General features: G+C 32.8%; 1 protein-coding gene across 2 annotated transcripts; it reads left to right on the top strand.

Annotated features, from left to right (window-relative positions):
- The first annotated feature begins 216 nt into the window (after positions 1–216).
- LOC130452888 (EP300-interacting inhibitor of differentiation 3) lies at positions 217–4,582 on the top strand. 2 transcript variants are annotated; one of them, XM_056792388.1, is made up of 5 exons: positions 217–655; positions 797–1,026; positions 2,183–2,594; positions 3,411–3,526; positions 3,634–3,757. In XM_056792388.1, the coding sequence occupies exons 1-5, from the start codon at positions 553–555 to the stop codon at positions 3,682–3,684; spliced, it is 912 nt and encodes a 303-aa protein (XP_056648366.1). In that variant the 5' UTR covers positions 217–552; the 3' UTR covers positions 3,685–3,757. The 2 variants fall into 2 exon arrangements, with proteins under 2 accessions (XP_056648366.1, XP_056648365.1); XM_056792387.1 differs by lacking the exon at positions 3,634–3,757 and adding an exon at positions 3,778–4,582 and having other exon boundaries at positions 236–655.
- The last annotated feature ends 9,401 nt before the right edge of the window (positions 4,583–13,983 follow it).

Here is a 13,983-nt window from a genome sequence, read left to right on the forward strand (position 1 = left end):
ACTACTGAAACATTCTACTTAAAGAACTTTTTATATATATTTCAACTTAACTTATGTAACGAATATTTTATCCATTACCTCTATTTCATACTCTGTGATTCTGATTGTATCATTCATGATATCACAGATTATCGGTCAATTATACTAAATTAATAGTTTAAAAAGTGGTTTGGCTTTAGCAAACAGTCGCCTGTGAATATTACGAAAAGAAGATTTGTGTATTTAGAGAATGAATAATTTATTTTATGCACTTGCTAAAAGTGTATCACTAATATTTGCTTTTTTAAGGAAAATAAGAAATTTGATCATTTCATATAGCCGAAGAAGTGATAACTATGAGTCATACTCGATAGTATTCGCAACTGTGGACAGTTAAATTAAAATACATGAAATTTGACTTGGTTGAGGGGATAATCTACGAAATAAGCCCACAACCACAGTGAAAAAGAAGATTTATGTATTTTATACTGTACCGAATGTTGAGCATACTTCTATACAATTCGAATTATCTGCTCGTTTATAATTGATAAAATATTTACGCAACTGATAAATATGAGTAGATATGCTGATGAAAATCAAGAAAACACTATGAGACGAAACCCTCAACAACGGAAACTGGTGTATAGAAATCTTTTAACTAAACTAGAAGGAATTGGTATGTTGTAGATTTTTGAGAAACGTTCATCTAATATTTATTTAATAGTTCTTGGTTCAATACAATATAATTGTAAAAAAATTAGCACTTGAGAGGTAACTTTGAAATTATCTTGACATGTTTTATTTTGTCATTATTTAGAAGAAACAGAGGATGTAGGTCTCAACACAGTGAATGAGTTAGGAAATGTATTAAGAGAGGCAAATGCTTTGGATACAGAATGGAATATTGATGATAGAGTAGAGCATGCAGATGAAACTTATTTAGATTGCCTAGTATTGTCTTCAGCTAGTTCTGTTTTAAAGAAATGTATACATGCTGTTGATGTGTTTACTTCTACGTATGATCCATCAGAATATTCCTCTCACATAGTAAGTATATTTAGAATATAAATATATAAAATAGTGTTAATCATATTGAAGGTAAGATGGGTTTAATTATCTAAATCTTAATTTTTCTGAAATATTTTTATGTGTTGGCATGTTAACAATGTTGAAACTTATGTCATTAACTGTTTTCTCTATCTGCATTCTTAAAATTAATTATGGTGTTGTGGGCTGAAGACTCAAAATAAAACTGTCTTAAGAGTTTTTTAAATTGCCATTATTTCAATCCTTCTTTTGATCTTTATCAAAGCATTTTAAATTATTAGACATCCATAAAAAGTCTGATAAATGTATCTTGACAAGTGAATTATTTGTAATTTCATACTAAGAAGGATAATAACATCAAGAATGACATCTTTCTTTCAATTAATAAAAAATTAATGAATAAGAAATGAAGCATTAGAAATCATATTATTATCTTTGCATTCATCTGTGATTATTAGAAGTACAGATACCCAATCATCTGAAACCTTATGCCAAATGTATACAGAATTAAATGTACCCAAAAACTTTGATTAAGCACTCTTAAAATATACAATATTCAATAGGTTCAAATGACAGTACGTAATTGTGAAAGCAACTAAATATTTTTCAAGAATAATAAAAATGTGGCCACATCTTGGAATAAAACTGGCTCTTAGTAACAATGTTATGAAGCAAAAAAATTTCAAAAATTATATATTACCAATGGAGTCACAGTAATGATCTAATTGTAATATACAGCAAAGTTGAGGTGGTTTTAGTGATTCAAAATACCCCTAAAAATTTTATGTGCTGGATAAATTTCGATTTTTTGAGTTATAAATATGCTCTTATGAGTTATGTATCCATTTTCATTATGAAAAGTTAAACGATTGATAAAATATTGGAAAAAATCCATGTTAATTTTGTACTTTTCACTTTTTGTATGTGCTCACTTGCTTTTGTATGTGAAAAATATTGATTTATTTATCTTGAAGCACAATTACTGAAAAGCATTGTCAAGATAATCAAAAATGAAAAGTTTGCATTGCATATAGCATTGTTTGTGAATGAACCAGAAACAATGAGACTCATTTCAACTTGTAATCCCTCTATTCTATGTAGAATTTGTCTAATGTTTATAAAAATTTCGGAATTTTTGTGTTTTTCAAAATTCTAGATAAACAGTATTAAAGAAGATGTGGAACTTAGACCTCCAGATTTACTAAAACTGCTGGACAGTGCCAGAAAGATAATTCCAAAAGTGCCTCGATACACATATGTATATGGAACATATGATTTAGACAAATTACCTGAACCAAAGCCACGAAAAGAGAGATTGAAAATAGTTAAAGAAAAAGTACAAAAAAAAGAACCTGAAAAGCTTATAAATCTGAATAAAGAAGAAGAAGCTATAGAAGATATAGTTAAAATATTATTTGATGTCTTATCCTTGAAATATGAAGAAAACAAGGAACAACCAATAAATTATTATGATTATATCATTGATACAGAAGATTTTGCCAACACTGTGGAAAATATGTTTTACTTTTCATTTTTAGTTAGAGATGGGAGGGCAAGTATAGATTTAAGTAAGTTTCACTTAGTCATTTCATAATGACATATTATTAAAGAAAGCTTATTGATTTTCCAGTCAAAAAATTATATTTTCACGTTGATACACTAGTGTAACAGACATTAAACAAAGTCAAACGAATTTGTGCAAGTTTATTGATGAGTATAACAATGATTATTTAAATCTTATTTATTCTTGAAAAAAAAATTTGTACTCAGAACATAACGTTGGAAAACTGATATCGACCACTTTGGGAGACCCGCTATGATATTTGACTTCAAATTGAAATTACTCCCAAATCTTTTTTCTTTTCGCGAGATTTGTTAAGAGATAAATTTAAAATGTCTTGTATTAGAACAAAACTCAGTTTTTAAGGACATATTCTTAAAGGCTAAGCTAGAATAAATTATTATTTAATAAAGAATAAAAATCATTCTTTTTCCAAACCTGTTGCTTCTGTGAAAAAAAATGTGTTAAAGAAAGAAGTATTTTGATAAATAATTTTATTTATAAAACTGAATGTCAAAAACGGTTTGCTAATAAATAAGGTTCTTAACTTCACCCCCTTAAAATGGAAATAATGACAAATAACCAATGGTTAGGCATTTGTAATTGTAAGGAATTTACCATATTTCAATGTATTATTTCACTTAAATAAAAGAAAAATAAGAAAAACTCAATTTTACTTACCAAATATAGCGGTGATATCTCTGGAGTGGATGGGTTGAGGAAATGTTTTATATCTCAATTTTCATATACATGAAATTAACTTTAGAAAGTCAATAAAAGTTACGATTCTATTATGTAAATGTATAAATTGTTTATATTCTAGATAGTAAGGGTGACCCAGTTATCAAACCAGTAAAAAAGAGGACATTGAAGGAGTTTAGGAAAGAAGGAGGTGTTAATCCACAAATTATTAGTCAAATAACCATGGATCAATGGAGGGTAAAATTTTTTTAATATTTAACTCAATGTTTAAACCCAAACAAACCAATCTTTGAATATCTAAACTGACCGGGCTAATCAGAACATCCTTAAATTTTTATTTTTAGAAAATCAACAAACCTGGATACCTACAACAACATAAGAAGAACCTATGCTGATAAAATATGTTATTTTATACAAATATATTATTTTTATGTTAATGGTTTTTTTTAAATAAATTTTTTTATTGCATGCGTTAAACTATTTTACAGATCATGAGTCACTATCAAGATGATATTACCAGAGAATTAGTTGTAAAAATGGAATTTATAAACTAGGAACAATAAATTATCGGTATTGTACCCAATGGGGAAAAAAGAAGAGAGCTAGGCGTTATCTCAAAAATGTGATTTTACCAATAAAATGGTGAAGAAAAATAATCGTCACCGTATTCTTGAAAACTGAACACACTGTTATCTACTGATATATTCACAATTACACTATTTTAAAATACTACTTGCTTGTAAAAAAACGTGATATATGAATAAAATAATAGTGGTAATTTAAGTAAATATTAATCAAAAATTTATAAATGGTTGAAGTGAATAATTTCTTATATGAAATTTTGCCATTTCCTAAACCAAAAATACGTTCACATTTCTAAATAAATATTGTGAGGGATGCTTCTAATTAAATGAAAAATGAAAGAAATATCTCAAGTCAACTAGTTTATTTCTAAATTTAAGAAGATATATGTGGGAATATTGAATGCAAAAATCCTTTTCTTTTAAGATACTATACTTTTATAATATTAACTTTAAGAAAATTTTGGAAAGTTTTCTATTGTAAAACATCTGTTAAAGACATTTTTAACCTTGTTGAAAGAATATATTTTGGTATTTCCCAAAATAAAGAAAAAAAGATTTTCTACCTACAGGTCATAAAACCGGGTTGAATATAAAATCAACAATACAAACCCAAATTATATTAAGTAGGTAATTAGTTCTCTCCGATCCTTAACATTGTAAGGGTCATGCCTCCAAAACTCCAATAGAAATAAAATAATTTTCCAATTGATAACTTAGTTTTTCTTTTATAAATCCACTGTTACCTAATTCTTAATCCCAACAATACAATAGTAATATTTATTACAACTGTATAGTATGAAAGCACAATAGTATATAATTGTATGGAATGTAAAAATCCTGATCTTAATAGAAATGGCCCATAAGTTTGTTTTGTCAGTTTTTATTATAGCAGGCGGTTTATTTATTTATATATTTAATATAAGGAATTTTTGTTAATTTATACGTTGGAAATACCCGGAATCCGTTTGAGGTTTGTTTTATTATGGCAGGCAGTTTATTTACATTGTTTCTTTAGAATAATTTCTAGGAAGGTCTATTTATTTATTTATTTGTTGTTGTCTTTATTTTTCTATAATTCTCAAGAACTTCGTTTAGATATATAAGCGGGTTCGTTCTGCGTAGTTGAGTCAGTTTGTAATAAATAGTCGTAGTGATCCTAATGCTACCATGCTACCAATGAGAAAGTCACGTCTTGTGAAACGGCCAAGTTGAGTTCTGTCTATGAGCTGAGCTCAAGTCAGAGATTAGATTGGCTTCTGGAATCTCTCTTTTCTTATGGATTCATGAATGCTCAGGATGGAATTGTCAATCATATTGCGAGCCTTCAGCGTGATTCCAATGAGCTTAATGTCGAATTGAAGAGGCTGTATCAGGCTGAACTGTCCGAATGAATATTGATGGGGCGGATCATTACAACTCTTCCACCCCCTTAATTGTTTACTGTGACAGAAGAATAAATCTCAAAAATAACAAGGGAATGATCACCACAAGAACTAGAAAGCCTTTGGAAGCTTGAAAACAACTGGTACCTTCAAAGGAATAAGAAACTGTGACAGAAGAACGAATTTCAAGCCTTTGGAGGCTTAAAAAAAGTGGAGCGAAAACTTAATTGAATGAATGAAAACATTTATACTTACGCGTAAGAAGAAGATATTCGTCGTTTGTTTCTTTGTTTTATGGAAATAAATCTTAATAAAGAAAAGTCAGTCGAACCGTCATATTTTAGTCTACACTAACATATTTTGATATACACAATGAATTTGATGTCAATCAACTTCATGTCAGTCATTATAGTAAATTTTTTTCGAAGTGTTTTCTATGTTTCACCAAATTTTTGTTGCTTTGCTGAAGCAGCATATCATGAATACAAATATACCATATGAAATTCATCTATCAAAATGTCTGTAATATCACCGACGGATCACTTTTCTGGTTGTTTTGGAATATTAACGAAATTGAATGCTATGAATACAGAAAACATCAAATATTCTAAAACGCAGTTTTTTCAGAAAGTTTCCAAACCTTCAAATAGTTACGATTCATCAACTCGTATAACTGTTCAAACTCACAAATACCAGAGAGTGTCCACTCCCGAATCTTTTATCAGAACCTCCAAATTTCAACAGAAAGGAATCATTTTTATATGGCCACAAAAAAAGACGCATTTCAGGTAAAACGAAAGCTTTTACACAATTTTTACATTATTTTATTCAAAATATATAAAGCAACTATAAGACGCAGCAGAAACAAGACCAGATACCATTAGGACATCAAAACTGTTCACGACAGATTACGAAATGAAGATATTAAAAAGCAAAGTGGTGGGTGAAACATAGGCGAACATTCTGGAAAAAAACATATAAAAAGAAAGTATTACAGAACAACTCAGAAGGAAGAAAACCATAGGGAATATCGCCTAAATGAGGAGGAGAATGCAGGACATGGTTTTTGAGGAAAAATTTGCTGGAAATGAACAAGCAGTAGCCTACTTTATGGTCACCCACGTTAGAAAGAAGAAGAAGAGTAATTTTAGACCAGGGTGTCTGAAAGTGCTGAATATCGACACTATGGTAGATATTTACATAACAATTATGTCGTATCTGATGCTTACAGAACAAACAGCACAAATTCGATGGAAAGGACGCGTCATAGAAAGTTATATAATGACTTAATATTTGATAAAAGCACGTTACTTAAGATTGGACAAAATAAATTTTTAGTGAATATCAAAAATAAGAGTAGGCTTATAGATAGAAACACTTTCTTCTTCTTTCATTGCCTCGTCCGTTGCGAACGTTGGCTAATTAACAAGACTAACCTTATCTTGTTTACCGCGTGTGTAAACAGATGACATTGGAGCACTGGAGTACGTTGTGCAACTATGTATAAGCATAACTTCCATGTTAGTGATGTGTTCCGTCCAGGATATTTTCAAAATACGCCGATATATTCACATTCTAATCATTTAAAAGTAGTCTCGGTTGAAGTCCAAGCCTCTACACCATAGAATAAAACAGAAAATATGTAGCACCTGACTACTCTTAATTTTAGTTGTAAAAATAATATCTTTGCTGGTATCTAGTTCCATGGTGTTAAACTCTGCTCGAGCTCTTTCTATCCGTGTTCGTATTTATGATTCCTAGCCACATTTTGCGTTTACTGTGGTTCCGAGATATATGTACATTTCTAATCGATCTATACCTTGACAGTTTATCGTTAGTGCGTACTGGAGGATGCTACCTTTTGCTAATAATCATATGTTTTGTTTTTGATATATTCATATTCTTCACTTGCTGCGCATATTTTGTAGCTCTTCATTGTTATTTGCTATAATCACTGTGTCGTCGGCATATCTAATGTTGGCGATTTCTCTTCCGAGTATTTTCATACCATCTGATAATTCTGCCAGTTCTCTTCTGAATATTTCTTCGGATTAAATGTTGAAAAGGAGAGGAGACAGAAACACTTTCAGAAAATGACATATTTTCTTGCCTAGCAGAAAATAATTGTTATTAATTTAAAATCCGAAAATATTGTTGTGACCGAAGATGTCGATGTTTTAGTTTTTTTGACTGCACTCTCACCAATAAATCGAGAAATATATTTTCGAAAACCAGTAAGGGTCTTCAGGTATCTATTGAGGCGACAGTGCTCTGATAGGACCCTTGTTAGTATTCGTAGATTGATCTTACTTAGGTTGATACATTCAGCAGATCTTCTCTGGTTAAAGTTTCCCAGGAGAGTCTTTGCGTGTCTCAGCTCCTGTGGATTGTTCCCATAATTAGTTTTGTTACTATCTTTTCCAATGCTTTTTCTATTATTCTGATCCCATGAAGGACTTGTCAACCTTCGATTTAACGAGTTTATCAGCTGTTTCATTTCTGTTGTAGGGTAACTATTTGAGCTTAGAGCTCTAATGGCTGATTGGCTATCGGACAGGATGATGATTTACTCTCTAGATGCTGTGGTGGTGCTTGGTGTGTTGCACAGACTTTCAGAGTTTTTGGTTCTGGGCCCGTTTACTTCTATTCCAGTTCTGTTTGCTGCTTTAGATCTGTCTGTATACCATTTAATAGCATTTCTTTATCCTACTTATTTCTACAGCTTAGTATTAAGGAAATGTTTGTTTTCGAAGCTAAGCTTTTTCGGCGAATCATCCTGAGGCATGTTCCAGGTTTGGTCATTATTTAGAGACGGTTTTTCTTTGATGATTACGTCTGAACATTCTAAGTATTGTTTTCTCTGCCATTATGTGAAGAAGTGGGAGATTTAGAATCACTTCTCGTGCAGCTGTTGGGCATGATTTCATTTATTTAGGTGTTTATTGATTTGTCGGCTACTGTCTGAATGTAAATTGGATTTAATATTACAAAATTTAATATTACGTTAATTCGATTTCGGTTTTAAGTCCAATATTCGAAGTGTTTCATGTAAAAAAAATACGAGATCATACCACTAATTTTTAGAATTAAATTTATCATTAATATTCACAATATGAACTTCGAATGGTGAGAGAGTTTTAAATTATATGTTTCAAGTAGTATTAAAGATAATCTAGTAATTACAATAATAAATATCAATAATATAACGAGTCATAATATTTTATTCTAGACACCACGAAGTAACCTTTGTCGCTTGGATTGCTACCCACGTATTATATTGGTTATATAATTTACACGTACTACCAAGTGGTCGAGTACTACCCATGAAACCACCTCCTTGGAAATTTCAATACCGTATTCGAAAACCCGATACTCGTGATTACATCATAGAACCGGCTTGGGAAACTTCACCTATTTCCAGCACACATTCAAATTATTAGGCTAATTATTTGTTGTTTTATTTGTCTCCAGAGGAGTATTCTCTGTATATAAAACTCTATTAATCCTTAATTTAGCAACGATCTAATTTATTGATTGAAAAAATTTTTTTTTGAAATTGTTATTTAAGGTTTAAATAAACTAATATTGAAGTTTGAAAAATTTGGGTTCATTTTTAGATGAGATATGCTGTAAATTCGATTTGTAAATTGTAAATTCGCGTCGTAGTTTCGTGCGTAGACTACTTCCTCTTCCTGAGTTTTGTGGAAGATTCTTGAGGTCTTATCTTTCCGTTAAGAGTTAGCGTGGTGGCTATACACTTTTTTCTTCCTGGTTGTCTGGACGTCTTAATTTCTGAGTGTGTTTTTGCTGCCTCAAAAAAATCCTTTCCAACCTTTTTCGACAAGAAAAAATCTAGTTCGAGTGGTGTCTCGCCTTCTTCGTCTCCAATCGATAACTCAGCACTTGCTTATGAAGCCCTCTCGTGGATTAATTCGAAAATCTAGGATCTTGGAAGGATTTTTTTTATTTTCTGTTTTTTTTGTATTTTATTTCTTATTTATTTATGTGTGGTTTTGTTATTTCTTTTGTATTTTTGATATTTCTTACAAATCTATCGATCCAGTTGTCTTCTTGGCCTTCTATAATCTTTCCTGATGTACCTCATGAGTTTCCTTAATTCCTCGTGAGGTGTTGCCAGCTTTTTCGACCTGTCGTCCATAGTGTCCAATATTTTATTCGGTTTCGTGTTTCCGTATAGCTTTTTCGTTTCTCCTTGTCCAGTGGAAATTTGATGCTTGTCTCAGCGTTTTTAGGCCTGTAGCTCGATTTGCATATCCCCATGCAACCGAGGCCTACGTCATAATTGGTATGATTATACTTCTGAGACCTTTACGCCTAGATATTTGGCCATTTTGGTTCCCTGAATTTCTACATCGTTAGTTTTTTATGTTATGGTCGGGTCAGTGGCTCTTTCTTTTCTAGTAGAGGACGGCTTGTCTCTTCATCATTCGTATATCTTGTTTTGGAGTATTTTCGTGATGTTTTCACCTCGTTGCTATTGCGGTATTGTCCGCATATAGCGGTGTCATGGTATTCTTCGTTTTTGGGATGTCCGCTGTGGGTATGTTCTACAACATCGGTGATAGTATTGCTCCTTGCGGTATTCCCGCCTGCTGCTCTCCGATTTCACCTATAACTTCCTGTCTTTGAGGTACATGCTCGGAAGTTTAATGTTTAGTGTATCCTCCCTATTTCATATTGTAAAGCAAACCCTCGCGCCACACTTGATAAAAAGCTTTGCTTATGTCTAGGAAGATCATCCCTATGGATTATTTCAGGTTGAAACCTAGATTAGTACATTCTACTAGTCTCAAGATTTTCTGTTCGGTGCTGTGGTTTCTCCGAACTGTTCTGCTGGTGTTGTATTCGGAGCTCTTGTTTGTTCGTTGAGAATTGGGATCTTTTCTGGGTTTTCTCAGCATGATGATTACTGCTCGTTTACATCTCGATGGGAAGACTTTGGATTCAGCTAAGGAAGTCTGTGAGTATGAGTTGATTAGGTTCGTTTGATGAAACGGCGATGTGTGTAGCTCGATATTTTGCATATAATTCAGCAGTGAAAGTGGATAGGGTTTGAGGAGCTTTTATCATATATTTGGAGGTTGGTGTAATGATTGCGATCCCCGTACCGTCTTGAGATATTGATGTATATTGATATATGTACAAAGTTTTTGTACTCATTGAGTATGTTATTTAAGTGTCCTTCGATTAGCTTATGGTTGGTGTGGTGTTTGTCCAAAGAGGTGAGATGGGTAATGAATTTGGTGCTTTCTATTGTCCGTGGTGGAGTCTGAGAAGACTCGATAGGAAGGCATTCGGGAATAACGAAATTTAATTCGAATTCTAGCATAGAAACGTTTGGGGGGTTCTGGGTTTATTTGAAAAAAGATTTGGGAATTTCTTAGAAGAACAGTTTTGGAGGGTTGGATTGGATTTTAGTTTAGCAGCATATGTAAGGCACAAATATATTCTTCTGTCCCCCAAGGATGGTTCCCCTGATTCGCAGTACAGACTTTCTACTGGTGTTGTTTTGAATGCACCTGTTATTAAACGTAAGGCTGAGTTTTTTCAGAAGCGATTTATTAGATATACAAAATACAATTGATCCATAATCTAGTTTTGATCGAATAAGTGTTCGGTATAATTTTAGTAATGTTTGTCGATCTGCACCCCATTCTTTGTTCGTTAGCATTTTCAGTAAGTTTAATCGTTTGTTGCAAGCTAGGAGAAGATTTCTAATACGATAGTACCAGCTTAATGTGTGGTCGAATAGTATACCGAGAAATTTTATTGATGTTTCCATTTTTATGTCTTCATTATAAAGTTTCAATACCGGTACGTTTGGTATGTTCTTTTGTCTTGAGAAAAGAATGTAGCGGGTCTTTGTAGTTGAAAAAGTAAAACCTGTTTTTTGACCACAGTTCTAAGTTATGGATAAAAGCCTGACTTAGTGAGAAGAGGTTTTCAATATTTTTTCCTTTACGGTAAACAACCAAGTCATCTGCATATAGTCTAGCTTTTACTGGTAACTTTAAGTTTTTCAGGATGTCGTCGATTACGATGATAAAGAGTGTGGGACTTATGATTGATCCTTGGGGTATACCATTATTGAAATATGTTTACCGGAGTTGGTGCCGTTGGTTTTTACTTTAAATGTTCGATTTCTCAGAAAGTTTTTGATAAACACCAAGCAGTGACCATGTATGTTGACTTCGTATAATTTTTTTATGATGTAATCATGCCTTGTAATGTCAAAAGCTCGGTTAATGTCATGGAAAATAGCTAAACAGCTGTTTTTTAGGGCAAATGCTTCGATGATTTCACTTTCCAAGTCCATTATATTATCCAGGGCCGATCTATGTTGTCTAAATCCGCTTTGTTCCGGTATAATAAGGTTTCGTTTTTCTAGAGTCCAGAGCAATCTGTTGTTTATAATTTTTTCCATTAGTTTGCACATAGCACATGTGAGAGATATAGGTCTATAGGGTTCAGGATGGATTCTAATGGTTTGTAGTTTTAGTATAGGAATTATTATGGATTCATGTTACTTTTCAGGAAAGTTATGCTGCAGCCAAATGGTATTGAACAGGTTAAGGTATATTTCATCTGGTCCTGGTGACGTTTCTTTCAGGCTTGAAAGAGCTTCATTATATTCTTGGGTGGTAATGGGTAAATTAATGGGTTCGTTTTCATCGAACTGTATCAATATCTCATCCTTTTCCTTTCTCTTATGAATAATAACAGTATCATCGTAATTGCGTAATGTGATCGAGCAATTTTTGTGAGTGGTAGCTAGTGTTGAGACTATTTTAGAGTTATCTGTGGTTGTGTGTCCGTCTTTCTCTAGCATTTGTATATTATGTTGCTTGTAGAGTCCTGATATTTTTCTCATTCTTTCCCATACCTCCGACATGGGTGTTTCAGAATTTATTGTAGAGACGTATTCTATCCAGTATTTGCGTTTAGCATTTTTTATTGTACGTCTAGCTTCGGCTCGAGTTTTCAAGAATTCGATTTTGTTTGCTGGTGTATTGTATCTTTTATATCTATTGAAAGCTTTTTTGTTGCTCCTAATTGCTGATTCGCAGTCGCTATTCCACCACGGCTCAGGATTGCGTCGTTTCAGGCGCGTAGTTCTTCAGATTGATATGTTTGCTGCTCGCCGAAAGATACTAATAATGTTTTCTATATCTGTTGGAATTATGTTGGAATGAAGTTGTCAAACTATTTGAGTTAATTGTGTTGAAAAGAGCCCACTCCGCTTTTTTTAAGCTCCATTTTGGATATGTCGTGATTGTGATTTGGTTTTCTATTGTTATGAATAACGATTGGATAGTGGTCACTGTTGTGGGTATAGTCCAGCCGATCTCAGGAAATAGCCGGAGTCAAAGTTGGGTAACAGATAGTGAGGTCAATACATGAACCCTGTCCTGATTGTATGTTAAATCTAGTTGGGTTTCCCATCATTTATAATGGAGAGATTTGCGTCATCAAAAATATCTCCTAGTAAGCGACCTCTGTGGTTTAGATGTGGATCCCCACATGGTGTTATGGGCATTGAAGTCTCCGACTATTATTCTAGCTTGAGGAATTTGTTCCAATAATTCATCTAATTCTTTAGCATCTACTTATATGCTGCAGGAATATATACATTGCAGATATTTACTTTTGAATTAGTATGTAGTTCGATAGTTAGGGCTTCAAGGTTTGTAAGGATCGTAATTTACGCAGCTATAAATATTGCTACTCCTCCGCTAGCTATTTCAGTATTTATTCGGTTCTTGTAGAAGCTGTTGAATTGCCTGAGCGGTTCGTTGTTATTGTGTTTGAAATTGGTTTCTTGAAGACAAATAACTTCGCATTTCTGTTTGGATAGGATGGTTTGCAACATTGGTAAGTTGTTATAAAAACCATTGATATTCCATTGTAGAATAGATGTAAGGTCCATGAGAATACAGAGAGAAAATAGAGAAAAAAGAAAAAAATATTAAAGTAAATTATTGGTTTAGTTAGTGAATATTTGTTTGAGATGATTCACTTTCTGTTTCTGAGAGGTCTGTTTCTGGTATGTTCATTTGTAGGTGAGAAAACAGTTTCTTCTTGAGATTAGTGCATCTGCTTTTAATAGATCTGTGCTCAAAGGGTAAATTTTTGTTAGTATGTCTATTAATGCAGTAAAATCATTTGTGTGGTTCTTTATAATACTTATTGGATCAGATGAGCCGTAGACATTTTCAAAAAGTTCAGATATCTGGTCGTGGTTCAATATGAAAGGAGGATTCTGTTCTGAAATGACTTTTCTAATTGGTTCCATGAGAATTTCTGTAGAGATTTCTGGTTTATTTTTAGGCTTTTTACTTGGCTTATTTGGTTTGGGGAAAGAAGGTTTCTTAGGGTTCTCTGGTTCGCTTCCTTCTGGTTGAGGAGGAGGCGTAATTATTTGCTCGTAGTTACGTTTGGTGCTGTTTTGCGGAATCTCTTTTATGTTTATCTGATAAGTTCTCGGTGTGTGCTTGGGGAGTATAGGCTTCGGTATTTTGGGGCTGCCGCGAAGGTTGGGTGGGGTCTTGTGGTAGTTCAGTGTCATTTGGGGTTCTTCATAAGTATGTAATTGGGAGTTCTTACAGTTTGCTGCAGTATGACCTGGTTTTTTGCATGTAAAACATAATAGACGGTCTTGGTATAGATAAATTCTGTAACTGGTGTTCTCGTGTGTGATCATTAGACA

The sequence above is a fragment of the Diorhabda sublineata genome, chromosome 2 (genome assembly GCF_026230105.1).
Source record: "Diorhabda sublineata isolate icDioSubl1.1 chromosome 2, icDioSubl1.1, whole genome shotgun sequence".
NCBI lineage: Eukaryota > Metazoa > Arthropoda > Insecta > Coleoptera > Chrysomelidae > Diorhabda > Diorhabda sublineata.